The sequence below is a fragment of the Thunnus albacares genome, chromosome 14 (assembly GCF_914725855.1).
Source record: "Thunnus albacares chromosome 14, fThuAlb1.1, whole genome shotgun sequence".
NCBI lineage: Eukaryota > Metazoa > Chordata > Actinopteri > Scombriformes > Scombridae > Thunnus > Thunnus albacares.
This window is the reverse complement of record NC_058119.1, coordinates 16,894,929-16,922,675: the sequence shown is the minus strand read 5'-3', so window position 1 is coordinate 16,922,675 and position 27,747 is coordinate 16,894,929. Positions and strand designations below refer to the sequence as shown.

General features: G+C 39.3%; 1 protein-coding gene and 1 long non-coding RNA gene across 4 annotated transcripts in view; one reads left to right on the top strand and one right to left on the bottom strand.

Annotated features, from left to right (window-relative positions):
- On the bottom strand, positions 1 to 25,892 carry LOC122996856. Of its 2 annotated transcripts, XR_006407091.1 has the most exons (7): positions 25,739 to 25,892; positions 22,515 to 22,677; positions 9,343 to 9,435; positions 7,210 to 7,363; positions 2,544 to 2,687; positions 2,283 to 2,362; positions 1 to 368 (listed from the first exon to the last, which is right to left on the bottom strand). It is a non-coding gene; the product is annotated as an uncharacterized LOC122996856 (long non-coding RNA). The 2 variants fall into 2 exon arrangements; XR_006407090.1 differs by lacking the exons at positions 7,210 to 7,363; positions 9,343 to 9,435; positions 22,515 to 22,677; positions 25,739 to 25,892 and adding an exon at positions 2,955 to 3,340.
- The window catches only part of lrmda (leucine rich melanocyte differentiation associated), a 268,869-nt gene continuing 258,119 nt past the window's right edge, over positions 16,998 to 27,747 (top strand). The window contains exon 1 of one of the 2 annotated variants that reach the window (XM_044372613.1): positions 16,998 to 17,284. In XM_044372613.1, coding sequence (XP_044228548.1) covers positions 17,237 to 17,284 — 48 coding nt within the window. In that variant the 5' untranslated portion in view covers positions 16,998 to 17,236. The remainder of the gene's footprint in view (positions 17,285 to 27,747) is intronic. The other variant, XM_044372610.1, reaches the window with a different exon arrangement.

Sequence of the window (27,747 nt, the reverse complement as noted above, 5' to 3'; positions counted from 1 at the left end):
TGGATGTACATCTTTAATGTTTTATGCATGATGAACTCAATAGTTTAGCACAGGTTCAAGGCCAAATGGTAAGCGCTGACAGGACTTCCCGAAGGCAGCTGCACACTACAGGCACAGAACAGAGATTGAGCTGTGTGCTTGAGCAGGGATCCTGTCATATTTAGTTGATCTGTCTGCATGTGTACCTGCCAAACAGACAGAGTGAAGCAAGACACGAACCAAACAAAACATACAGGTTAGGCAGAAGGAGCCAGTGTCTCCTCCTCTGCCTGTCCAGTGGTGATCTGGTCATCTGGACACAGTCATCCTGATGCTGTCTTGGACCAATAAAGAGGTGTGGTGTGAGAACTGTAGGCCATGTAAGTGATCTGTTTCAGACAGGAAGAAAAGCAGACAGTCAACCAAGGACAGCAGGACAGATTGATGTTATCACCAAAGCAGTGTGCACTGACATGCACTCTTCAAAATGTTCTGTAGCAGCCGGCAGTAATAGGAAAATAAAAAAGCAACCAGCAGGATTTTCTTTAAATAGATCACCGCCCAATCGATCACAATATCGACCATTGGAAATATACAGCTGTACTGTTTTCTGTTGAAATGTTTCACCTGCTGAAGTGCTTTTGATGCATGACTAACCAGTCAAACATGTACTGCAGAATGATTTGTCTTTTGTAGTCTAAGAGCTACTAAAATTGACCAAAGGAAAGCAAACAAATCAGCGTTGTTTGTACTGGAGACATGTTTTATTCCACAAATATCAGCAATGTAATAGCAATATCGTGTGTTTCAAGACTAGTTTCACAATTACCCCTGTCCATGTGGTTTAGTAGCTAGTAGTTAGGAATTTATTAATGCTTTATAGATCAACAATAAGACATTAATAAGAACATTGTGAAAGTCTCTTTAGCTAGTGTGTGTCCTACTCTAATTTAAGTTTGTGTGCTTAATTAGCTCTTTAATTAATCATCCAGGACAGTTTGACCACTTGCAAAACTTAAGAAAATTTGGACCAACATCCATTTATTATGAATGTATCAACATTTATAACTGCAGTTTTTTTTCAATGTTATTTTTTCCACCGCCACCACCCCTCTTTGTCAAACAGCTATTTGAATACCTATTATAATTACTTTTAATATTATTTGTAACATATGAATGAATATGAATATTATCAACATTTATCGGACTGTTTGGTTAAACAATTATGAACAAATTGTAGTGGAAGTACCCTATGAATGATTCATGATTCAGACAAACATTTATAACTGCATACATCATGGCTGATTATCAACTGATTATATTATGACTCTTGATTAATGACTTTCTAATAAGGCAGCATGATGACATAAAGAGACAGCTAAAAAGAGAAGGCGAGGAGAATATTCACCAGACAAAGGGACCTGGCAACACTAATCTCTAGCTCTCTACTAATCTATAAAGCATTACTAAACCATGTATTAACCATTAATAAAGCCATTAGTTATAAATGAATAAAGTATGCTTTACTAGAAAGTGGCATCATGCAACCTAAAGTCCTGAAATAAACAGAATAAAATAGAATGCAGTGCTATGACTTTGAAAGCACAGTTAAAATATTTTTTCCAAACTGCCAAATCACTTCAACATATTTATTGCTTCAAGGCCAGGTGAGAATGATAGCATCCATCATAATTCACAGACCCAGATTTCACAAAGTTTATATGCCAGGTGTAAATGAGAGAATGTGTGGATTTCCTCGTGTTTCCACCCTGGCGCCTGTCTCTGCTGTGAGTGAGTCTTTGATAGCTGTTACACTGTGAGACAGACAGGCCTGTGCCAAGACGATGGCATCAAAAAGCCGACGATTGACAGCTACTGACAGCCATCTTCCTCCTAAACACACTTCAGGTCCCCTGCGCGCGCGCTCTCTCTTTCTCTCTCTCTCTGTCTTTTCTCTCTCTGTCGGGGGAAATTGAGGAGACTCTGAGATAAAGAGAGGGATGTCGTAAACTGGCACCTGTCATCGTGTTTTGTTTTGGTCAGGGTACAGAGAACACTTGGAAAGTTTTAAAAGACATTTTGAAGGATTTAGTACTTTCACAGCTACAATTTGAATCTCCAGGTGATCTACACAGTCCCTGACACTGGTTTGTATCATTTTTGGGCTTAAGTTTAAGCATAAGTGACAGTAAAATAGAAATGTACATGTAGGATATATAATCAATAATTTTGCATGCACACAAATGAACAGCAATTAATTTTTGTCATTAATTTGCCTAAACATGCTAAGACAAAGTATTTACCGGAAATATTTAGCCGTCTTAGTTTTGTTTTCCGAGACATGCCACCTCAATGTGAAATGCTGTCACCAAGACCGAGACGCCTGACATGAAAGACAAAGAAAGTGAGATCTTTGGCAGGCAGATATGTACATGCAATCACACATATACCTACAAAAACAGTCATGGCATTCACGCACGCAACCACACATTCAAATTCATACACGTTGCACGCCGCATTTGCGCTAGCATCTAAGCAAACACAACACATAAACATGCACGCACCTGGATTTCTCAGGTTGTTGCTGTGTTTCATCAGCTTCAGTCGCAGGAGCCAGTGTTTCTTCACCATGTTCAACCTGTGAAGCCATTATCTTCCGACACACTTATCTTCCTCTAAATGATTTCTCTTCATCTTCTGCAAGTCACCTAATCAAAGTTGAAAGAGGAGAGCTTAATGCCATTCAGAGATCTCCTTGCTTTCAACTCCATTCACTGTCATTATGAAAATGAATGGCGGCAGCTGAGAACTCAGATGTTCTTTCATATCATGACAGAGTGTCTCTTATTGTGTCTTATGATCTTTACTGTTGCTGCCTTTGACTGAAAGCCCTGGTTGGGGACTCGACTAATCACGTTTCACATCTTACACATTACATTTGGTTTCTATATCTGCTTTGTGTCTCCCTTTCTCACCTGCTCTCTGTCTCGCCGCCATATGTGTTGCTCATCGAGATCATTAGTACGTGTTGAAAAGAGCACAGACAGAAGGGAAATATAAAGTTTCACTTGTTTTGAAGCTGGGGGTCTCTTCGTGTAATGACAGAGCATCCAAGGACTCTAATAAGGCGGGAATTGTCAAGTTCCTCATTGGGCAGAGGAGGAGGAGGAGGAGGAGGGGGAGGAGGGGGAGGACTTGAGGTAAATGTCTCTCTACTCTGGAAACCTGGCATGGATGTTCACAAATGTTACTGTTACATGTCAGCACTGCAAAAACAAAAACAATCCACAGTAGCTGCAAAAAAGTGAAGTGACTGACTTATTTCGAGGTATTTACGAGGATTAAATTCAAGGTGTCCTCGTTTTTAGAGTGTTCCATTAATAAGATATTATACTGAAGCAAGTAAAACTATCTCAGTATAAGCTCAGTGTGACACGTTAATTAGTTTTCGAGGTCGTCATGTTTTTTTGTTAAGTAGAGGTGTTGACGTTTCTCAGCACAACTCTGTGAGTTTGTCTTTGGGTTGTCAGTGCTGTTCAAGCAGTAACTTCTGCACAGTGGAAATTTATTTAGAGACTTTTTTTTTTTTTATTGAAAGAACCTATCACCAGCTGTATTTTTTTAGAGTTATCTTCCAGATGTGCCATTGTGAGGATGGGATGACATCTCCATCTCACCCCTAATCCGCGGCCGTCTGCTGTGCGTGTTTGCTTAGGTTTTATATGTGTTTACAGAGAATGTAATTACCTCTTTTAGACATGCAGCTGTTAGAAAAACTGATTTTATGGATCATGGCCATTGCCAAAAAATGTAAGCTCCATGGGCTTAATTTGTCAATTATTAAATCATAATTACATTTCCTTTAAAGCCATTAGCTACAGGGTTTTAACAATCCTTTTGTGTTAGTACGTTTTAACTTTTTTCTGTGCTTTTCACAAAGAAAAAATGTAAATCTTAATGATATGTCTGGATTATTTCCCCCAATTTAGCTAACAAAGTGCAAAGATGATTCATGGCAGATGAAGGCATACTTCATAATTAGATTACAGCTTGATGGACTAGAATTTATTAATTATGAAGACACATGCACACAGCCTTTAACGCAATTTTTCTCCACAGTTCCTTTTTCCCCCTACGACCTCATTGGCACATTGCTCATTCATCTGTAGTCAGCTGCTGGGTCGAGTTACCAAGTTGTGGTAACACATTGTTACAACAAATTATGCAAGAGCACGGACAGGGCCAGCCTCTAAGTGATGGCCACAATATGCATTTGCCTTTAAAACTTAAAGGGGGAGTTTAATTTATCGAGGGTGTCACATGGCAGGAGTGAGTAATTATTCCCAACACCCCTGTGGACCACAGTGGTTAATGTATTCCAGGGCCCTAGGGGGAGCTGTCAGGAGGAGGACACCCTCACTGCTGCTCTGCTCACTGACCATGTTGGATGGTTCAGGACAACGTTCCCAACACACAACCACAAATCACTGTCGGATGGTATATAATTGTGCTTTTTCCCCACTGAAACCTCTTCTCTGGTTTTCAACGTCTGCTGCTCTGAATTAACACTAGGGTGTCGATTTTATGTTGCTTAGGATATGCTTTCTAAAGTTTCTTTGAGATACTTTCTCCTGCTTGAGAGGCATAACAATTGCTGGATGAGTATTTATAGTAGGTTTGTGTTTGTACACCTGTTTTTTTGGTTTTGAAGTCTGAGCAATCAAACATTTGTGTTGAGACAACCATTGTTTTGTCGACTTCCTGCCTACTGTTCAATCTGAGTTTCTGGCAACTGGTCATTTCTTGTTCGAGCAGCTGTTGACAATAACTTATCAAGCTGGAAAATACAAACTCTCCCTTTGATCTCTGCATTGTCTAGGGAAATGGTCAGTAACTGGGTCAAATTGGTTTTACAATTCTGCTTCCCTTGTAACCCACTTAAGGTAACAAATGGGTCGACAATATAAAGGTTCAGTTATTTCTGTGTTGTTATCTCTGCCTTCTTTGTTTGGCCACAGCATGTGTACAATTTATAATAATCATGCATTCAATTATCTTTTCTCAGCAGCTTTAAAGCTTTTTATGTATCAATGGACCAAAAGTTCACCTCGGCTCTACAGAGCATTTTAGCGTCTTTCAGCACATTGCATTTATTGAGTTTGTGGAGAAAAAAACAGAGCTAAAAGGAGAGTGCACGTTTTAATGGTGACCAGAGATGCAATTTCAAATGCTCCATCTCTGCTGGTTGTGTAAGTTTAGAAACTCTTTGCTAAGTTTCAACTTAATGGGTAATAATATGTCAGTGTTGTGTTTACCGCTTGTTTCCACTGCCCCCAAGTGGCCAAAGGAATACAATTAATGTAGGTTTAAAGTATAAATACTTGAAAGCAACTCAAAGCATTTGTTTCTGAAAGACTAAAATAAGACAAAAAAAAAATTATTCTACTTGTGGATCCTCATCTGCATCTAAATACAGTACACATAGTGACAGAAAACCATTAGGACACATGCAAGAGATTTTTTAAATTCAAGTAAGGGATTAAGTTTATCACAAAATAGTGAAAATATTCTTCTTTAACCCATAGCCTCACCTTATTTCTCTTGAGAGTTTTATGCTGCTAACTGACAAGTAAGCACTGAACAACCCGTCGTCATGAGTTGACACGGTTTAGAACAGGGTGTCGGGGGCATTTGTCTGGAAACCACTTTCACAGGGTTCAAGCAAAGTGTAAGTTTTATTTCTAGCCTCTGCACTACCCATGAGTGTAGCTTGAAGACAAATAAGAGGCTTTGCTCTTTTAAACAGCACTGATAATAACTGTGCCTTTTGCATCCATGAGAAATCTCCCATTATCTATTGATTCAGTCTCACCCTGTGTCTCGGTGACTTACGCCTCCCTCTAATTCCCATTACCGGGAACACTGTACCCTTATCAAGGGAAACAATAAGCCACTTGTCAGCGCAGCAAGAAAATATGAGGAAGCATCTGTCCGGTCCAGAGGAACTCATGACTCTGTGGTGTAAAATTGCTCCGCCTCCCTCCTTCTGTCTGCCCTCCCTCGCGTTAGCCCTCCTCCTTTGTCAGTCCTCCCCATGACCTTTAGGAAGGCGTGGTGGCAGGGTGGCAGTAGTGGTGTGGAGGCAACTGAAAAGCAGAGTAAATCTGATCATCAGGGGATATGTTAGAAATTGAATTTTGCTCCCTCTACGGGAGGCCGGGTTTTCACGTGCTGCAGTTCGGGGATATGTGTGGGATGCACAGGTGGCAGACAAGGGAGGGGAAAAACCCACGCTTTCTTGTCTTCCACCCCCAAATAGAAGCCCTGCTCCTGAGCTGTAAACCTGTCACAGAGATATGTCTCTGTCGATGATGGCATCCAACTTCTTTTTTTTCCAGCCGCCTGTGTGCTGCATGGACTGGCTGTTATCTCCTTCCTCCCTGCTATGTCTCCCTGCTCTTTAAGACAAAGGGTAATAAAGCTATAAATTGTGTGGTCTGCGGAAGGTATGGACATTCTGTCTGGGAGACGCTGTAAGAACTGCCATAAAGCACCCTCAAAGTCATAGCTAAAGATTTACAGTTATTTAACATCCTCCTCTTCCCCTAAATCACAGTGATAAGAGAATTAAGTGATGGCTATAGGTTCTTTGTCCTTAGTCTATTGATTTTCTTCGCCCCTCAGAAGGATCCTGAACATTATAATTATTGAGCCCTGCAGTTTGATGCAGGTTTACAGAGTAGGAGAGGTGCCCTCAGTTCGATTCTAACACAGTTAAAACAAAAGGCACCCGTTTTTCAATTTGGTAATGGGCTTCCAATTATGCTTCATTTACCTTGTTTGGCCAGAAAATGGTTTATCTGAGGCCTCTGTGCTATAAACAGCTTCTTAGTGTGGTGACAAAACCCCAGTAACAGCTCTATTTATCTTGAATCCAGGGCCCTGCTTTTTCAGCAATTATTCAGCCGTGCGGATAGAGGGATTTTTTTGCAACATGGTTTTTCATTAAGAGCGTGTCTCCTGTTGTTGGTCATTTTCTCGATACAGTGATCTGTGACATCATGAAAGCCTCTCTGTTAGATAAAAATCAAGATCAACTGATGTGTGACACTGTTTATCCCCACATTATGAAAGCTTTATCCTCAGTGCACACTCTGGATCTGAAGATAGAACATAACATCATCTTGTCTCTCTGCCTGTGTGTGTTTTAATATACGTGGCTTTACCCACCTCAAGTGTTGACTCCTTGTTTATGAAGGTGAGTGTTCTGCCAATAGAAAAGCTCTCATCTCCCATGAGCAAGGCATGCAATATGATGCAATATGTCATCAATATGTTTCATCCACAGCAGACTAAGGACAGTTCAGCAGCTGAAATCTTTCTCCTGTAGTAAACAAAACACATTTGATACAGTATTTCTCCATTTCAGGACAAGTGTGAGTCTATTCAGAGGTTTGGGTGAACATGTGCATTTTTGAAGATGCGTAATATTTAGATGGAATTTGCGTAATTTTGGGACCTTGGATCTGCCCATTATTCTTGGATTATGAAGTTGTATTTTTTTACATTCACCCATTTTGGTGAATTTCAAATGATGATGTCTAACTGAGCCTGAAATTAACTGTTTACCATGTAACTAAGAGTCCCTATTTAAATGTGACATATGAACACAAACTACTGTAGATAGCAGCTTCTCATGTTCCTCCAACATCGGTTAGTCAAAAAAATGCATGTTAAAGTCAGTGTAAAGCAATGATATATATGAGTTTTTCACACCACATAATAATGTGTTATTAACCACCTGGACAAATTTGAATGGTTAAAAAAATCACAGAGTAAATAAAATTAGGTTTCAAAATCATGGAAAAACAAGCAGTATTCTGACCTCTGAAATACTTGGGGCGTGTCTGCTGAAGGCGCTGAAAACGCGTCCCCAACTGAACAGCCTCTACACCTTTGAATTTAACAATGCTCATGCTGAACTCCCTTAAAAAATATACAATTTAAAATAGGCCTTGTTTGTAGGTGTAAGACAAGCAACATGGATGATATTTTAAAAATAAAGTAGGAGTGCTAGGAGCTACTGTTTAATCTGGAATCTATTTTATAAGTAAATGTGGATTTATTTTGGTAAAAATGTAACTTAAATGACTAGTCAACAAGTGATCCATCACCAGTGGATCAAATGACATCGTACAGGCCTAACATGAAATGGGTTGGTAGTAATGGTGAATCTACCAAGAAATTCAGCAATTTTAAGCCATGATAAACTGACTGTACGCCATCTTTCCAGCACTAAACTATATACAGACAACAAACTGGTGAACATGGTAGGTCATAGTAGTCTACATTGTAGTATCTAGCAGCTAACAAGTCAGATAATTCCCTCAGGAGTTGGTGGAGACTTACATTCATCAGGTGTCCAGAAGCACGACTCTGTACTAATGCTGTTGCTAATGCTTCACATCCTACTGTTAATAGGCAACTGTTTGCTAACACCATGTCAACATATCAACTTTATATGACGATATGTCAATGTTGTGTTTACATCGTGTTCTACTGCCACTATGTGGCCAAAAGAAAAAAAAATGCTGGTTTAAGGTGTGGTTAAGTTTAGGCAACAAAAACTACCTGGTTAAGGTAAGAAAAAGATTGTGGTCATGTTTAAAAGAAACCATCATTAACTCCACCCAAGAGGTTAAGTGCTTTTACAATGTCATACTACTTCTGCCTTTTCATTCTCACACAGGTCGGTCTGTATGACTACAAGAGGTCAGGAAAACCAGTGCTGTAGTTTTTTTTTTTTTGTATGAGGGCAGTCTCAAACTAGCAAATAGATAGCCACAAGTACATTCTTTTAAGTATACACTACGCAGATACGCTATCTCTCTCTTTCTTTTAATTTTCTTTCTCTCTTTTTTATGTAAAAAAACACACACAGAAAAACAAACATGCACACACACCCACACATGCCTCAGGCGCCACAGAGGGCCACAGCCCCACTTAACAGAGACGCAGGGAATATAATTAAATCATTTACCTTTGATACTCAGCCAGCTTTGTAATTAATTAATTCACCCAGGGTGTGCAGGAATTACATTCGCAGAGAGACGGGGGTGGAAGAAAAAAAAAGTCTTTCTACTGCACACTTTGGGGACAAAACCCAGCTCTGTGCCCTCCCCCGTCTACCTTGCCGCAGCAGCGTCCTCAGAGACAGGGAGTAAAGAAGTTAAGTGCTTCTCTAGTTGAAATAATGACCCTGCTCTGATGTTGTAGGCCTCATCAGCCAGAGTGCCTGAGGCCAGTGCAGGCTATGGCAGGAGGACAGGCCTTGCTTACACATCCCTCTCATTTGGACCTGACCTTTGCGGTGGCTGTGATGTGGGAAGGCGATTGCTGTCAACATCATCAGTGTCACACGGCACCAGAAATAGCCTCTGTGCAGATCCGCAGTACCTTTGGAAGAGCAGGGCATAATGAACACTGGAACATGGATACAGCTTATGATGTAAAATCCAAACAACATGTCAAAAGTTGCCTTACGTAACAAACAATAGTGACAATGTCTGCATGGCACTGCAGTCAATAAAATGTTTATTGTTTCTGCAATAGAAAATGATTGTGTACAGTTCTTTGTGTTTTGTTTGCAGGTACATTTTGCAATGAATTATGAATTATGCATTATGAATAAGTGTTTTTTTTGTTTCTTTTTTTGGAATGTACTTTGTGCTGTCTCTTAGTTGTTTGCCTTGGGTGTGTTTTTGTTGCAATGATTATCACATTTTTGCATTGGATCTGAGTCAGTGCACCTCTGTAGCACTCTGTAAGATGCTCAGAAGGCAGCCTGAAGCAAATTCTTCAGTGTCATCCTTTTCCCTTTCCAAGAACATCAAGCATTTGAATCAATGAGCCTTCATCAGCTATCTAATTTTTCCTCTCCTCCATATCGCTTAGCTGCTGCACTGCCAGTGAACTAGAAAAAATACAGCAGTGTTGTTTTCATTTTTTTTTTCTCTCCAGGTTTGTAAATTACTGCTGCGGCAAAGTTAAAAGCATCTGAAAACCACTTCTGTAAATTATTGTTGATACATTGTAATGAATCATATGGACCTGCGAGAAGTTTGATTTATAATTTGGGGCTGACTGCGTGAGGATATATTGCCCTGGGAGCTGCTGGGAGGATTTGGTGGGCTCCATAGTCACATTCATCATTCTATACTGAAGTCATTTTTTAATGTGTACCACTATTAGGTCTTGTACCATTCTACCTATAATATAACCATACCACCTCTTGACTGTCAGCCTTTCAGTCAGCTGTAGTTTCTTTAGGGGTATGTAATGTTTCTGATGACTACATCAAACTGTTTTCTCAGGGAGCTGCATAGTTTTATTTTCAAATACATGCTGTGCCTGTGGTGTGTGGTGATAGCAGGCCTTATTTTGTGCAGTTTTCCATTCTGTTATTGTTTTTCATCATCTGAAGACTTACATTAATGCCTAAGTGACAATTATTATTAGTTTTATGATAACATAATTTTAACACTTTCCAGAGTTTTCATGGGCTTTATCAGCAAGACTCTAAAAACAAACAAACTAAAGAAAACTCCATCCACTGAAGAAGACTGTGAGATGCAACTGAAAGGAAAGCTCCAGAAAAAGTTTGTGAGTTATTTTGTAAACTACTATTTCCAAGGTAAAGAGTGAACCCCCATGCACCATAAGTCATCTGTTCTATTCCTCTTAATTTGTTGAAAACACTGGTAATGCTTTATTTTATCCACTATTTAACATTTTTAATCAGTATGTAAAGAAAATGCTAACATTGTAACCCATTTTAAAGTAGTTGTATGCACATAAAAGGTTACATCTTCATTTTTATTCATAAATTTGGACCATATATAACTCTAATATATAACTATAAGTAATTCTTATCATGCTTTTTGTGATTTTCTGTTACTTTTATACTGTTATGATGTCAGATGTCTATTTTAAACATGGTCAAAGTAGCAAAACTTGAGGTGAACGTATGTAAAAATGCTCCCTGTAAGTCAAAAGCCAGGGCCTGCTCTGTATGCTGTGTTTACAATGTTACAATTCTACTCCCTCCTCATGATGACATCACATTGTTGACACATACCAACAAATGACAAAAGCCTTTGTTGCTAATGTTGTACCACAGGATGTTTATGTTGTCCATTTGCATATTTCAGATCAGATTCAGGCTCAAACACGTATGGATAAATTTGATAAATTTATATTTCAAGTAAAGAACGGGAAAAACAAGTAAAATCTTACTACTACTGTTTGTTTATATAGCCTTTTGAACTGCTGGAAGTCTACCAATGGAGCTAGCCAATCAGAACAGAGTGGGCTCATTGGGAGGGGAGCTCTTAAGGGTGTACTCTGCAGGATTTGTCGGCTGCTGAAAACATACTGCGCATGCTCTATGGACCCAATGTGCCCATGGAGCATGCTCACTAGAGGCTTCCACCGGCCGAGACAGCTAACCTTTGGTTTAGCCCTCCGGCTAACTTGAATGGAGATAAAACAGTTCAGTTGCGTGGCTTTTCCAGACTTTGGAAATGTGATCGGACCGAATGGATCAAATTCTGATAGAGTAACAAGTCATATCCACTGATTTACAGGTGTCTCTTTCACAATGTAAGTCTATGGGAAAAAGTATTTTTGGGCGCAATAGTATCACATGACATTGTAATTACACAGTTTGGCCACTATGTCAAATTAGCTTCAAATCCCAGCGCTTTTCCTGTGACCAGTTCTCTTTATACATCCATCGATGTAACCTGGTCGCTAGATAGTGAGTCCCGACCTCACACCCGCGCACTGTTATTTAAAGGGGGCTACACACCCACTGCCAAAGGCAGATGCCCAGAGGCGTCCCGAACACAGCAAAATAATAAGAAAATGTGAAAATACAGGTAGAGGGTAGGGTCTCTGTAGGTATATACATCGCCACACACTTGATTTTTTTTCAGGAATCCTGCGTAGTATACCTGTTGAGACAGGAGCTGAAATGGCTTGTGTCAGACAGAGGCTGAAATGAGGGGCTGCATAGGGCAGTACAAGATAAATAACAAGGTTTTTGAACTGTAAGTCATGCAAGAACATTCCTGCAGAGCCCCAGAATATAAATATATAGAATATATATAAACCTGAAAAGGGACATAAGAGAGTCCTTTAGGGTGACAGACACGCAGTGCAGATGTTAAGTTGTCATAAGTTGACATTTCAGCAACAAAATGCATTCCTTATGTTTACAGTTCACTGCTTTTAGATCTATAAAGATAGACAAATAAAGGAAAAGGCTGTGAAACTGCATTCAGATGTTTGCGTGGGAAACAAAATATAAAGAAAATATAATTAAACAGTTAACTGAATATTGTAATTAAAATATGAAAAATCCAAATGTTAAAAAAAAAAATTCAGTTTGGCACGGATGTGATGCAGGTAGTCTTTGACTCATGCATGAGATATATGCCATGCATGACAGCCAACAACCTGAATAGATTTCTTTGTGACTTTGTTTTCTTTGTTTGGTTACAGCTACAAGCTTTGTCTATTAGAAAAGAACACAATCCTAACCTAAGCCTCCAGGTCAATTAATGCATGTATCAGATGGTAAAAAAGGAGGGCTTTTATGCCCTGTGGCCATGAGCCTACCAAGAACAGTCATGTGGTGAGAGTATTTACATCCTTCTGAGATTTAAAGAGCATTTACCCAAACCATATGCTGCCTTCATAATGGTTAGTGATATTTGTGTGAATGCGCCCAACAATTAACAAGGGAGAAATGGGGCTGGCGTTAACCTCCGGGTGTTCCTTCAACATTAACACCCCTCTCTCTGAACCCCATCTCTCCTTCTGCCTGCCCTTCTCCCTTCCTCCCTCATCGAACTCCCTCCATCCTCTCATCCCCCACCTCCAGCCCTCTTCTTCCCTTGTGCTTGAGGTCCAGTGGAAGTGATTTATCTTAGCGTGAAAAGACTTGTGATGACGCCGAGACAGGAGGCCCTTGGCATTGAATGCTTCGATGGCGTTTGCATGAAGTTCACGGCCCCGGAGCCACGATAAATGTCAAGTGCAACAAACGTCCTGTAAATAAGATAGAGCACTGCCAAAGCCACAGTCTGCTTATTGACTGCCCGAGCAGAAGGTACTGTCTGTGTGTGTGTGTGTGCATGTGTATGTGTGTGTGTGTGCCAATGTATAAACCCAACCTTATCCTCCTTTTATAAAAGGCAACAAATCTTGGATTTCATAGACACAGGCTATACTCTCTGAGCGGTTATGAACTTTCCTCTGCAAGGGTTTTATTCGACAGCTATGTAAAAGTGTAATGTAAAATGTGAAGGTGAGGAGCAGTATGAATGTGTCAGTAAAAAACTGTATGTTCTCCACATTGTTCAGCTCAAAACCTGCTTGCTTCAGTGTAAATCGGCAGAGTGGTATTTTTATTTTGCATCATTTATGACAGAAAACTGCTGAAAGACACATTTCTTTCTTGTCAGAGGTAGGAAGATTGAAGAGTGGCTAAAATCTAAAGTTTCTCCCTTTCACACAGCTTGATTTAGTCAAAATATGAAAGTAATACAGTTATTTTCAAAGAAACACCTCCAATTTTAGATCATGCTCAGTACTGCCATCTAATGGATTCACCCCAGTTGGATGGAATATAATTTAGTAGATGAGGAAATTTATGAAAATGGCCCCTGAGTTGTTTCTGATCTCAGACATTCTTTAAAATTACAACAGTAATAGTGATATAAATAAACCACTGAAATGTGATATTTGTTGAACAATGAATGCATGATATTGTCAGTCCAGAACACAGTGTACATACAGTAGGAGCTGCATGTGCCTCTGTACTGTAGATTACGCGCATACTTCTGCCATGTGCTCATCCTTTCTATACAAGCCCTCATGGCCTGAGGCCCTCCGCTATAATACACACCATGACTGTTCTTTAATTTCTTTCAGATCAGTTCAGTCCACACTGCCTCAGTCTGTATTTGTGTGGTAGTACACCTTCATTTATACAACATCACCTACCAGAGATAGAGGCTGAATTCCCCCTTTTTTTTTGTCTTTTTTTTTTTTTTACTGAGTTGACAAGGTGCCTTTATTTAATTCCAAAGATGTCATTTGAGGACTTGGCGAAGTCATCGTGGGACTCGAGTGCATACTTCAAAGTATTATTTTATTTGATCAACCTCTCCTACTTCAGGAATTTCCCTGTTGGTTGAAAACGAGGAACAGAGCAGGAACAGGGCTCCGTGCTATTAGAGTTATCTGGGGAAGTACAGTCCTGCATATATCACCTCCGCCTGGTGTCATCCCCAGTTGATAAACTGCATTTCCTGTCAGAGGAGGACACTGAAGGTTACAGCTGAGATTAAAAAGAACAAAACAACCTCCCAAGCTGGAATGGTGACACATTCTACTTGCTGGAGCGCTCCAAATCATGTTGATAATTCAGACGAGCAGGAGTGTATGAACCCTTGATGAATTCTCCAGCGGTCCCTAAATATGGATGTAATGACAGCTTTTAACATATTTGAGACTTTCAACATGAGTGAGAGCATCCAAGCATGGGGACATGTATTCACACACTTACGTCTGACATAAAACATGCAGCAATATGCAAACATTTGCCTACATGCACTCAGCTGATTAAACAGGCGCATAAATTATTGTTCTTGTCATTTTTTTGATATAAAGGCACAGGGTTGTTCCTCTCTCTATTGAATTGACTCACAAACATCACCACCAGTACTCAGAGTTGGTTCTGCTCAGAGAGTGTGGCCTGCTGTATATCCAAGCCTTAGCAGCGACCATAAGCTCCGTTTGTTCTCCAGCTCCAGACACACTGATGCAATTTATGAGCCTCTGGCTGCAGGCTGATTAGAGCAGTGCTTGTAAAATGTATTTTGGCATGTATGCAGGGTTTTACTGGAGCTCCCCCTGTCACACATATCACCCAGACATCAGCACTGAAAGAGAGAGGTGAAACAAGAACAGCAGAGGGAGGGTGGTGGTGTCAGTGTCGAGGGAGGGCATTGTTTAATCCTCAAGAGCCTCCATTTTGGAAATGGTTTCCCTCAGCTGTCAACGCCTTGTATTTTTTAGGGACAAACACTAGATGAGGTTTGATAATTATCTATTACCTTCATATTACCTTCACTGTCCTTCACCTCTGGTAATGCTGAGTTCACACTACAGAATTGTGTGCTCAATCACTATGTGTGAACTGTTCAAAGACGCAATCCAAGAGACTTGCCAATGCATCGCGAATCTAAATATCTGGATCTGTCAGGGAGTCCAAATCCTGTAATGTGAAAAATGTTGTAACTGACAGTGAGGGCGGCGACAAGCTACAGCCAATGAGAGCACAAGACACGGGATAAGGGGAAACCTGGGGGAGGAGTCGTAACACCTGCAACACGACAATATCAACAAGCATTGCTACAACAAGTGATCTGCGGTCTGCTTGGACCCAAGAAATGGAGGAAAATTTAGTTGAACTTTGATACGAGCACCAATGTATTTTGGAAGAAAAAAATTCTGTCTCATACATGGTATTGGGCCATTTACTGTGTCACTTCTCGCATGTGTTTTCGTGACAAATCATAGTTTGGAGACCAGACACACTCGTCGGGGATTCCTCCTTATGAAAGATCTCGTAATGTGTGACTACTGTCATGTAGTGTGCAAACCACAACAACTTCAAGATTCCTGATTACAGGACAGAAAGTTGTGTTGTGTGAACAGTACAGTTATCTGATGACTTTGAAAGTCCTGTAGTGTGTGCTTGGCATTAGGTTACTATACATGTGTCCAGTTTTCTGTTTGTTGTTGTTTTTTCCATGACACTACTATTCTCAATAAATGTGCTCTGTGAGATCATATTTCTTCCTCTTCCTCAACAAATACTCTGCAGCTCTTGATTTTCTTTTCAACCAGACAATACAACAGCATGTGCACGGCGTCCTGGCCTTTATCCAAAACTTGTCTCAGCTTCTCAGGAAGTATCCATGAGCTCTGCTACCTGTCACCCAACTTTCAACATGATTTGTGACAGCACCGTCTGACCAGAACAATTGCATTAACAAGCGCCGGAAGGCCCTGCCTGTCAGGCCCTGCTGATACCATGTGAGATCTTTATTAAATTACAATTATGAGACGACAAATCCTCTCATTGTTCCACCTTATGGACCGCGCTTGGACACGTGCCACTGTCACATGAACATGGGGTGAGTCATTTCTCAGGGACGGGTCTTTACCCTTCTGGCGTCCTGTTCTCCAAAGCAAAAAAAACCTGCTGGGAGACATATGAAGTGAGTACATGCTGTGTCAAAGACAATTAGATTTGCAAGAGAAGCAAAGTGATTTTCCTAGACAAAACCATATTTCTGTGATACCATTATCTTGTAGGTTACTTATTTTGATCAGTGACTAGCTATAGCTTCATTTTTGGCCATGCACCTTCAGAGGTTAGTTGCCGCAATACAGTTTACAATAAAACTTGTTCACAGCAGATATTTTGACTTTTTATAGCAGGAAAAATACAGATGTAATTAATAGCATTAATGATAGCTGCATTCTGTTTAGGTGAAGTAATTCCACAGTCCTGGTATCATAGCCTACATGCTGTCTGACTGGGTAAATGAGTAAAAGACAAATGTGAACCAGCTGCAATCACATTTGGGGATAATCCAGCCTTTGAAATCTCCTGATTAAAATATATGGGTATATAAAATATGGGTCAAAATAGATTATAAATGATATTCCTGTATTGACTGAAGCTGGCTTTTTAACTAGCTTCTTTCCCTTTTAAAACAGAAGTTTGAAACTAAATGTCTAATTCAACATACTGTAAATATCTAATAATACCCTGAAATTTTACTTGCACTACGCCCAATAGTGTTATGATGTCTTTAATTTGTTAGATTGGGTGCATGCCTAGGGTCAGCACTGACATCACTCGTGGGATCAGGTCTAACTGTAATTAGGCACTGATGCAACACACCTGTGAGATCCCAAGAGAGCACCAAGCGAGTTGTGTTATGTCAAGACATTCAGGAAGGGTGAATTTTATGTTGTTGTTTTGGTCTGTTTAACAGTTTGGAAACTTGACAGCTCTTTTATCCATTAAAAAAACCTGAACTGTGGAACGGGCTGGCTAAAGACAGAAGAGGCGTACCAAACAGACAACTACTACCACCAAAGGCCTTCTAGGATGACATGGCGTTGCATGATGATACCAAGTCAGGTCCTGTGGCTATGGGTGAGTCAAATTTGTTCTCCCCACACCAGGAAACATAGCACACTCACAAGACACAAAAGGGAATATCCTCATGTCAAACTTTAAACACAGAAGTAGAAGGTGGGTCATGTTTTCAAGTTTCCCACATGAGCATAATATCTCACCATGTAACAGAAGTGTCAAATAGCAAACTCTGTAGGCTAAAGAAGCAAGGTAGGTAGTAGCTAGCAGCCAAATAGCTATCTTAAACTTTCAATATTCCCATTATATGGATTATATTTATATATTTAGTTTTAACACGGACACAAGTTGATAAATATATTTTAAAAAGTTACTCAAAAAATGCTTGCTCATAAGCCACAACTGTGAATAGTGCAAGTACACAAAGTGACGTTCTCATACATGTTCAGCATGTAACAGAGTCCCTCTGATGTAATTCCAAGCTAGACATTCAAGTGTTCATTAGCAATATTGTCAAGCAAGTCCACTAGGAAGCAAATAAACAATTACTCGGACCAAACTGCCTCGGTGCATTAGCGTTATTTATGACCCTCGTGTAAATATAAATTAAGGTGAATAGGAAATGAAGTCCTCTCTAGGGTGTCATTCAAGTCATGCTGGCAAGCAGTAATTCACAGATGCAGAAAACAATGCAGTCTGCATATGATAATGCCCCCAGTGGATAAAATATGCCTGATACTTGGCGCGTGTGCGGGCCGAGGCAATCACATATGCAGAGAAGCAGCGAGCACTGCGGAAGGATCAATAAAGTGCATAGGATTTGGGATTTATGATGACGTCCTATCGATCAATTAGAAGCTGACTGTTCAAGGCACTCAGAGATGCCAATGGGTATTATAACTAAATCAGAGGTTAGACAGAATTACTGTATAACAGAAGATAAAGTATAGCATTTCACTCTGACAATTACTGTCCCACCTTTTCAGAGGCTGATGATTATAGACAAAGTGAGTGTTTCTATGCATCTTAGTAAAAATTGTAAAAAGGTTGTAAACCAGTGTGATCCAGAGACAGATTTAACCCCACAAAGCTGAAAAAGACTATGAAACATGAATTTATTTGATAGTAAAGCCTATGTTGCATGCTATGCATACCTTGATTTAAGTTTTACTCTGCGAAGCTTCATAGATTTTTGGTCACTGCATTTCCACTCGTCTTCAAGAACATACCTACAAATGTCTGCGAGAGGGCCAGAATGAGATAGACAGAGATAAAAACCCTCTTCCTGTGACTTCTCAGGGGGAATGGAGTCATTTAGTAGATTTCTCTCCATGCGCCTATCACTCAAACTGAGCTGCTTTCACCACACAGCTGATAATCATACATATTCTATGCGCTGGAGCACCATAAATCTCTGTCCCTGTTTCATCCCTCCGTCATTCATCAATCACGCAGGGAGCAGGATGAAACACCGCCTGCTCGAAAATATATCATATTAGTACCTGGGATGTTTACCAAGATAATGCGAGACAACAGCAGAGGGTGAAATATAGCATAGCTGCATTCCTTAAATTAAAACCACTCCTCCTTGCCTTCAGACCACCCTCTGCTGTGGGAGTCTGTGCCTCATGTCTACAAGGCATCCTGAAGAATGTGCCCAAGTGCCCTTACCCTTCTCTCACCTTGATATATAACTAAGTTTTAGAGGGGACAAGATGCCTGAACAGAAAAAAAAGCATAAATATGAGACAATATAAATTAAATATTAGATTTGTATTCAAAACAACAGTAACTACTGCACTATGGTAGTTATTGCATACGTTTTGTCCTCAAATTCTGACTATTTTAGAACCTCATCCCAGACACCACTCAAGGGCAAATGGGTTACAATAAATCGGGGATCAGAACTAAATTGGGCTACATAAGGCCAATACTGATCAATTAAAGAAGGTCTTAATTGGCTCATACCTGATTGAGCAGACATCCCTACTAGGTATCCCACCAGCAAAATTGCAATTAATCATCAACGTTTGAATAGGCTTCTAATACTGTACATCTATAATTCACTCTTCTTTCCTTTCTTCCATTTTCTTTATTGCTTCTCTGATGACATGATTTTTTTTCAATATTAAATAAGTTTCATGGAACTTTGACTTAAATGTCACTTTCATTTAATAAGCTAGTCCATCAATGTTGAACTGTACCTGAGTTACCTGCCCAAATGCAACCTGTACAACTATCTCCCATGCCTATATTAGGTGTACGTCATAATCATAGATGTATTAAGAGAGCTGGATATAGAGCAGGAAAACCAGGTTTGCTGAAATTTTTTCTCAGCAACATACAGTATGTAGACCACCATGTATTGCTATTATATAATGGGGAACTGTAAAACTGTTGACACCACACATCGATCAACACACAAAGACAAATTATTAATGTTTTATAAATTTTCCAACCATGACATTTAATATGTGTTAAACTTAGGTAGTGTATGAAAATAGTATGTGCGTGCCACCTCTGCTAGGGGAAGAACACCATTGTAATGGACAGCACAATGCAGAAGCCAAGCAGGAAGTTCATTTGTAATATGCATTCAAGGGTCAGATTTCTTCAAAGATAAGTCAAAAGAGACACAAACAAGAGAACAAATCAGTAGTTTGTACGACATGGTGTTCAACCAAAGTGGAAAGGAAAAGAGTTCATCATGAACTATGAAATGTATTCATAGTGTTGTTTGTAAACATAAAATATTTCTGAAATAGTTTTGTAAAGAATGAAAAAAGAGTGTTTTAGAGAGAAGTTCTCTACAAACCTGGCTTGAAGTGGTCATGCTTGTCAGTTCCAGAAAGTTACAGAAATTGTCAGACTGATCCCAAAGTTTGGTGTCTCTACTGCTACAGCCATCAAGGCCTTAACATGCAATGCATACTGGTAAATATGGGCACTTGAGTAAGCAGGAGTCAGTTTTTCTGTCAGTGTGAAATATGACAAAGTGATAAAAGTTTTAACAGATTACATAGACTGTCAGGACAGACCAGACTGGACGTCCTTATTATCTCACTTGGAATTTCTCTCTATATATTTTTTATCCAGCTTGAGCATTGCGTTAGCAGAGATTTTCTGTCCACTTCAACTGACAAGTCAATGAAACTTACATTACACTGCATCTTGTCTCACATTAACAACACTTATACTATTGAATTTCCATTGGGATATGCTGATGACATGTATCATTCTGAAAATCATTAGATGCAATTACCTCAGGGTAACAACTCTTAGCCTGAGGTTAAGGCTAAGATTCAACAATGGGGAAAAAGATGGAGTTCTTCTATATCAGTGCTGTGCATCACAGTGTAAATATAAAACTGGCCACATTTAAACCAAAGGTCAGTGTATGTTTTGAGAATGTTGCATGGATTCTTTAGATATTTGGGTTTTGCACAGGTTTTCTATATCGGAGTTTACCCAGTACAGTAAGCTACAGACTGTTTATAGTACTCCACTCACACTGTAGGTCCTTTCCCTCTCAAGTATATCCCCTTTTTAGATTAGAAATGTAATTTGGGGAGATGAATGTATTCTATTCCAGTTTGCTGTGATCAGGAGTACTGCTGTGCGGAAAACAGCATTGCTTCCCGATTATTGAATTTTTATGGCCAGGTAATTAATTGCAGATTCCCTGTTTTGTTCTATTTCTTCCTCTCTGACATTTTAATTTCGACAAAAAGCCACGGTCTCCACACGGCCCTTCTCTGGATATCCTAATGGCCTATAAAACATGATGACTTATAGATATGGCAGAGACTTCACTTCGCCAATGATTGTTTGAAACCTTGCTGATCACACAGAATTTAGTCCCCCTCTTGCTTCCTCCCTCCCGCCATCTCATCCCTGCCTTTCCTTCTCAACCTCCTGAATTCATTTCTTGTCAATTAAACTGCAGCTACAGTGTCTCATCTGAAGAATAGGAATCTATCAATGTGTCATCGACCGGGAATTCATTATTGGATGCGGCCTGGTAACATTTCAAAAGCAGCGTTTGGGCCATTACTCCTTAAAGACGATTGTCATTACTTGACCAGGCAGGCGAGTGTCCTTGGCTTGCATTGCAAGCACTGCATTTAAGGGCAAGGGGGAATCAATCGTAGTGGAGGGTGACAGACGCCATATCTCAAGGCAGACAGGTTTGAATGCTTATATCAAATCAGAATCATTTGCCGGCACAGGGAACATTAGTTACCCTGGTGTCAGGAGCACATGTAGGCCACAGCCAGCCATCCAGGAAGAAAGAGAGGGAAGGCGGGTGTGTTATTTTATGCAGGTATTCTAAAATGTCCTGTGATATTGATGAGCGACTATAAAGTATTATACTTCTCTTTGTGTAATATAAGCATATTTAATGCTTTGATTTGTACACTCTGTATTTTATTCTTTAAAAAAGATGTGGTTTTATTTTTTATTATATACAGCGTGTAGTGGACAGAACTGGTTTGCAGAGAAAAAATATTTCGTAATAAATTGGTAAAAATACTGCATGTTCTAATGCAAATTCAGCAAGATTATGCTAAGACTGTGGCTCATTACATTAGGCACTGACAGACAGAATTACCATTTAACAATAGATCCCTATAACCCTGTAAGGTACAGAGAAGAGGTTGATATGAATAAGTCTAGTCTTTGGCTGAAACACTAATCTTTCTTGTGTTTCCCGCTACTCTAATATGTCCACAGGATAGTGTTTATTTATCATCCCTCCTTTGCTTCTTTCTGCTGTCCCCTCGTCACGGCGCTCTTTTCTGCTGTGTAAGCACAAGTCTGCACAACATATCACTCCTGAAGTGTACCCCCTCCTAACCTTCAAGAGTTCTCCCCGCACAGTCTCCACGGCTCTGTAATGGCTGACGCAGTTACCATATTTCAGCCCTAATTGGGTCGAAGCTACAGAGCCAATTTGGGAAGGTAGTTTGGAATAGAGTTCCTCTGCGACATTGTTAGGCATCGGGATGTCTTCTGTGTTGCCAGGTGTGGATTGTAATTGCCACTGAATGAAAAGAGCACCTCAGAAGCGGAGGGCCGTAGTGGTTTGTTGGGTGTATGGGGGTGCTTTATCCACAACAGTGTTTTCCTCTGTTTATGCTCAATAAGTCAATACAGACAAGATGAGATTAGGTGACTTGTCTTGTTTACATCTTTTAGGTTTGTTTTTGGGGAGCTCGGTTGTCCTGAGAGAACAACGTTAGTTCTATGCAGCCAAGTTGCGCACTCATCAAAATGACATATTACTTACCAAGCATCCGCTGTATTCTATTTTCTGCCTCCATCCTATTTTCTTCTGTGTTGCAAATGTGCTATATCGTCCATGAAGCATTGCTCAGAGATGAAGATGCGTCTCACTGTCTGACCTTACATGCCGCTCCTCAGAGCCAGGATCTATGGCAGCCATTTTCTCTCTAGCCAGTCATGAAGAAGCAAGAGATGTAAATGTCAGTCTGTGTCTCCTTAACACTCAATAAAGGGCTGGGATTCGGCCCTCCGCTCCGCCAGTCGATTGGCCATCTAATGAGGAGGGGCCTTACCATAACTCTACAAGATTCACTACTGTTTGTGTTTCACCAGAGGCCCTCGCACAGTAATAATTCCAAGTGGATAAATGTTTTCCCGATAACAAGCTGAAATAACCTGTCGGCCTGAAGTTGATGTAGACAAGAAGAATCGCACAATTAGCGATCAGTGGGGATTTATCCTGGTAGCAGGAGACACAAGGCAGGAGGAGCTTAGTCCTTTTCTCTGTCTGGCAAATATCAAAGCTACCTTGCTCAGATGTGCTCTCTCTTCTGTATTTCCTCAACCTGTGTGTCATCAGTCACAGGCTTTACCTTTGTAGCAGCCGTCTGTGTTTTTACCTCTAAATGCCCCCTCACAGTAGCATTTAGCTTGTTAATGTAATTGAAGTCACTCTGAGGGAAGGTGTTATGGATGATGCTCTTGAAATGAGACAATGCTCCCTAATCTCCGTTTATCTAGAGGCTACTTCCCACCTTGAAAAGTAGAGGTTGCACAGGAATCAATTTAGATTTGTTGAAAAGATAATAATAAGGAGGAATTTAAATTAAAGACATCAGTTATTTCAAATAATGTTAATGGTTCAATCTTCAACTGCTTTTTAACTGTAATGATTACGCAAACGCAGACAAACCTGTCTTTTATAGCAGCATATTTGAAATTTTGATTTAGTTTGCTAATTGGCACTTTTCCTGCAATAATTTTCACATAAAGGTCTTATTTAAGTATCCCAAAAAGACAGAGACATTGTGTCAGACCATTATGCGTTTCCACACATTATAATGTTACAAGGCACTCTAAAGTTGATTAATAACAACCAATTTCGTCATAAAGAGGTAGGACTACTGTGGCTATTGTAATTAACCTTTAAGTGTGATGGACTTTACCATATATTGCCCATTTCTATTACTGACCCACATATATCACGCTAGAATATGCAGTCGCTCCTTGCATTTGAGGCCTCCCAGGAGCCTCAGCATATTCTGTGTGTCCCATGACATCATATCCCCGCGGGACTCTGAATTATCTTGTTTTCGCCAGATCTCTCGTATGTATTTTCTCTGCTGTTCTTGCACAAATGTATCATTTAAACCATTAGCAGCACCTAGCTCTTTCATTAGAATGAACTATATCATCCCCTCCCCAGAGGCACCCGCAAGCCACCAGACTGTGAGAATACATTTCACTGAGAGGGAATATTGAAGGCGGCACCATGCCTAGGTAAAGTATTACTTAATTTATACTGCTAATGTATAACATTGATTCTCTGTGGGGAAAATAAAGGACAACATATTTTCAGAGCCCACATCATTAAGGTTTAATAATTTAGACCCAGTTAGCGTGATAATAAATATACTGAGGGAACTTAAGTGAGGGTTTTGGTGATGAATGCAATTAGAAAACGTTGCACTTACATAGAAGAGTAATATGAATGGGGTGTAGAAATTAATTGGAGATGGAGCAATGGTGTGGCCTGCGGTGTTTCACAGGAGGGATAAAAAACAGCCTATTTTTCCACGAGCCCTTCCAGAATACTAACTATCCCCTGTACGCTGAGTTTCCTTATCGATATCCACATAACTAACAAATGTCTGGCTTAAAAAATGGGCTCCAATTCTTCTTCTTTTCCAGGCGCAAGTTTACCCTCTAGAATTAACAGACGATGATAATGTGCATTTGGGATTCTTGTGAAGCGTTTCATTTTATTGCGGTTTGGAGGCATGGCTCCATACATTACCCATCGTGGATGTATTACGTCATTAGCCCTGGAATAATGTGATGCAGACCCCAAGATTCATCTGCTTCATATGTATAAGCAGGACTGTGATAACTATCCAGAACTATTTATTTCAATGCACAATTCCAACTCCCTATAATGAAAGTGTATGATAAAATGGGAAGCAGTAACGAAAGTCAAAAGGCAAATCAAAGGGTTTAACTTGTGTCATTTTAAAAAGTGGTCAATATTTTACTTCTATGTTTTGACCAATGATTACTGAAAACATCCACTTCCTAAAATGTTATAGCAAAGGTGTCTTTAAATTAACTGCTATCCTGGATAATAAAATATACACTAAATGTAATACAAAAGTTCGTAATATGGCATGTTTTTGGTACAGTAAGTAAATTAAATCTCCTTGCAAAAAATCCCATTGCAATTAAACCATGTGGTCCAAAATGCACCATATGAGGTGACATCTGATGTTTAAAATTCTGTTTGTTTCATCATAGTGGTTATCTTGACTCATAGTTGTTATCTTGACAACTTATTTTTTATTCCAAACAAACCTCCAATGTTGCTAATAAGATATATATTCTTAGTGCAAAGAAATTACTTAAGTTATTTTTATCTAAAATCCCTTTCAAATGCTATTTTTTTTTGTCGGTTTGCATGTAGGCCTGTTTATCTGTACTTGTTTGCAAGCTTAGAATTATTGCAGATATTATTTGTTAAACCTGCAGTACAGAACTTTTATATATAAATGAACATTACATTCAAGCCCTTTCCAAACAAGTCCACACAATGCTGATTAGCCTATCACCGCCAGCTACATCTCTCTGTATTTCACAGTATACTGGAGTTTTTAATATAGTGTCAGGTTTGACATTGGCCAGATGAATACATACTGCGCATGCTCTATGGACATTTTAGAGACTTGAACCGGCCAATCCAGCTAACTTCTGTTTAGCCCTCTGCTAACCTGAATGGGGATAAAATAATTTAATCACATTAAATGCCACAAAATATCCTAAAATTTGATTATTTCGATCTATCAATGCTAATAACCATTCTTTTATCAGAATCCCTGGTGTGAACGTGAGGGGGGCAGTTTCTGTCGAGTTATAAGTGTTTGAAATTCGGGTGAGTTGAAGAACAAATTTCTTATGCTAATACTGAACACTAAACTAATTGCCAGCCACTGTGAGAATATATTACACCATACTTACTGTTTAAGTTCAGATACTTTCATAAAAAGCAATCAGGAATATTAGAATGTTGTCCTAATGTTTCCAGCGTACTTTGGTGCATATTGTATCATTGAATTAATGTCCTAAAAAGATTGCTAACGCTAATCGCTAAGCTAATTACTAGCTTTGGTTGGTGGACAGCTGATAGTGTTGTGAAGAATTAAAGGTGCAATGCACTTATATTGTGACATTCTAGCCATCCGGTTTTAGTGAGATTAACACACCTTAATGGTTTGTAGTACAACTATATTGTGATTGAACAGATTTTGGTTGTTAAAATATAAATATTAAGTAAGAAAGTAGTGATAATACAATTCATGTTAAGGTGGAACACATTAAAATTATATAAAAAGGGTTAAAAAGGATTGTTAAAGGAAAAAAAATAGGGGGAAAAATATATTTTTCATTTATTCATTCAGTTTCATTCAATTCACTCAATTAATTTGTTAATGCTAAAATACCAATTGTTGTGATATATAATAATCCATACCGTTGTAATTCATTTATTAGTGCTAAAATACCAGTTGTTATACATTATAAGATGTTCTAAATGAAGAAGTTAATGAGGTCTAATGTTAGAAACAGAGAGTGAACTGAATAACTTATTACTCTATACTATTTGTGTAGGTTGGTTTTTTTGAACTTCCATATAGAATCTGAAGGATTTCATGATGGCGAGCCCAGCCCAGTGAGACTGTGGACGGTCGTGGAAGCGGTGTGGCCTACCATAGAATCTGTCCACAGAAAGCATCTGACAAGCCTGATTCATCCATTCAGACAACAGATAAGAACACAGACACACTATTACCTCTGCCTGTGTAGAAGCAGTCATAGTAGTAGTACATTCAACACACACAAGGACAAGGAACTGAACTCTTTGGATTTCAAATTTCTTCATTTCAAGGAGCATTAGTTGAAGGTTTCAACTCAGAAGAGACTTATTATTTTTACTATTTTATTTGTTATTTTAAGAGCTCTATTTTTTTTATTTTTTCATATACAAAAATCAGCACCGCGTATGTTGTGTTATTGCTGTAGGGCAATAAAACTAACTGTTCAAATCAACACCAACTCCTCTCTTGAAACATTCAAGGCATACCATTCCCAAACCTAGGTAGATAGCATCCCTATTTCTATCATTGGTTAGGACTAGAGGTGCTACACTACAAAAAAAAAATTTAAAATAACAAGAACCATCTGATTGCAATTAGGCATTTGTTTCAACCTCAGCTGGGTTTTAGAGGTTGTATTAAATTAATAATACTAAAAAATACTAAACTATTAACCAATGTTTAACAGATCAGTAGTAAGTCCTTAGGAATAACACACTTTGTGTTGCCAGGTTGTGAATAGTCTCTTTTGATGGTGCATATTCTCATCTACAGTTACCCATTTTGTCTTTTTTGCTAATAGCAAGTCAGCCCGAGGACCATCATTGGATGCAGTAATGTTACACTGTCACTGGAAAAACAACAATGGCATACCCCAGAATCAAGTGAAAGTGATTCTTAGAGGCACTGATAAGCAGATCTTCTGCTATGTCTAACTGTTTACCAAAAAGGTTGAATAAATTTATTTTATCCTAATCAGCACCATGTGGTAGCAATGTTGGCATTTAAGAGAATGTCGTTACTTAGCATATGGTTGTCATATTGAGCCTGATTTTATCAGGCATACACCTGCATTACTGCTCTTTATTTGTTTTCTCGCTGACTAGTTTGCACCAAATAAGAACTTCCAAGGAGAATGAGGTATGATAAGGAGAATGCAGTTTGTAACATTGATAATGTTCCAGTCAAAGACCTTGCTCTTCTGAAAAAACAGTGGAGAGCTTGCAGGTTTTTGAAGAGCATTCCCAGAGCTAGTTTTTACACCCCACCAAAAGATTAATAGTATGCCGCCCTTGAAAAATGAAAATCAAAGGTATCAAAAAGCTCCAAGGGATTAGAGCCAGGGAGTCTGATCTCAAGCCCAGTTTACTCTTTATG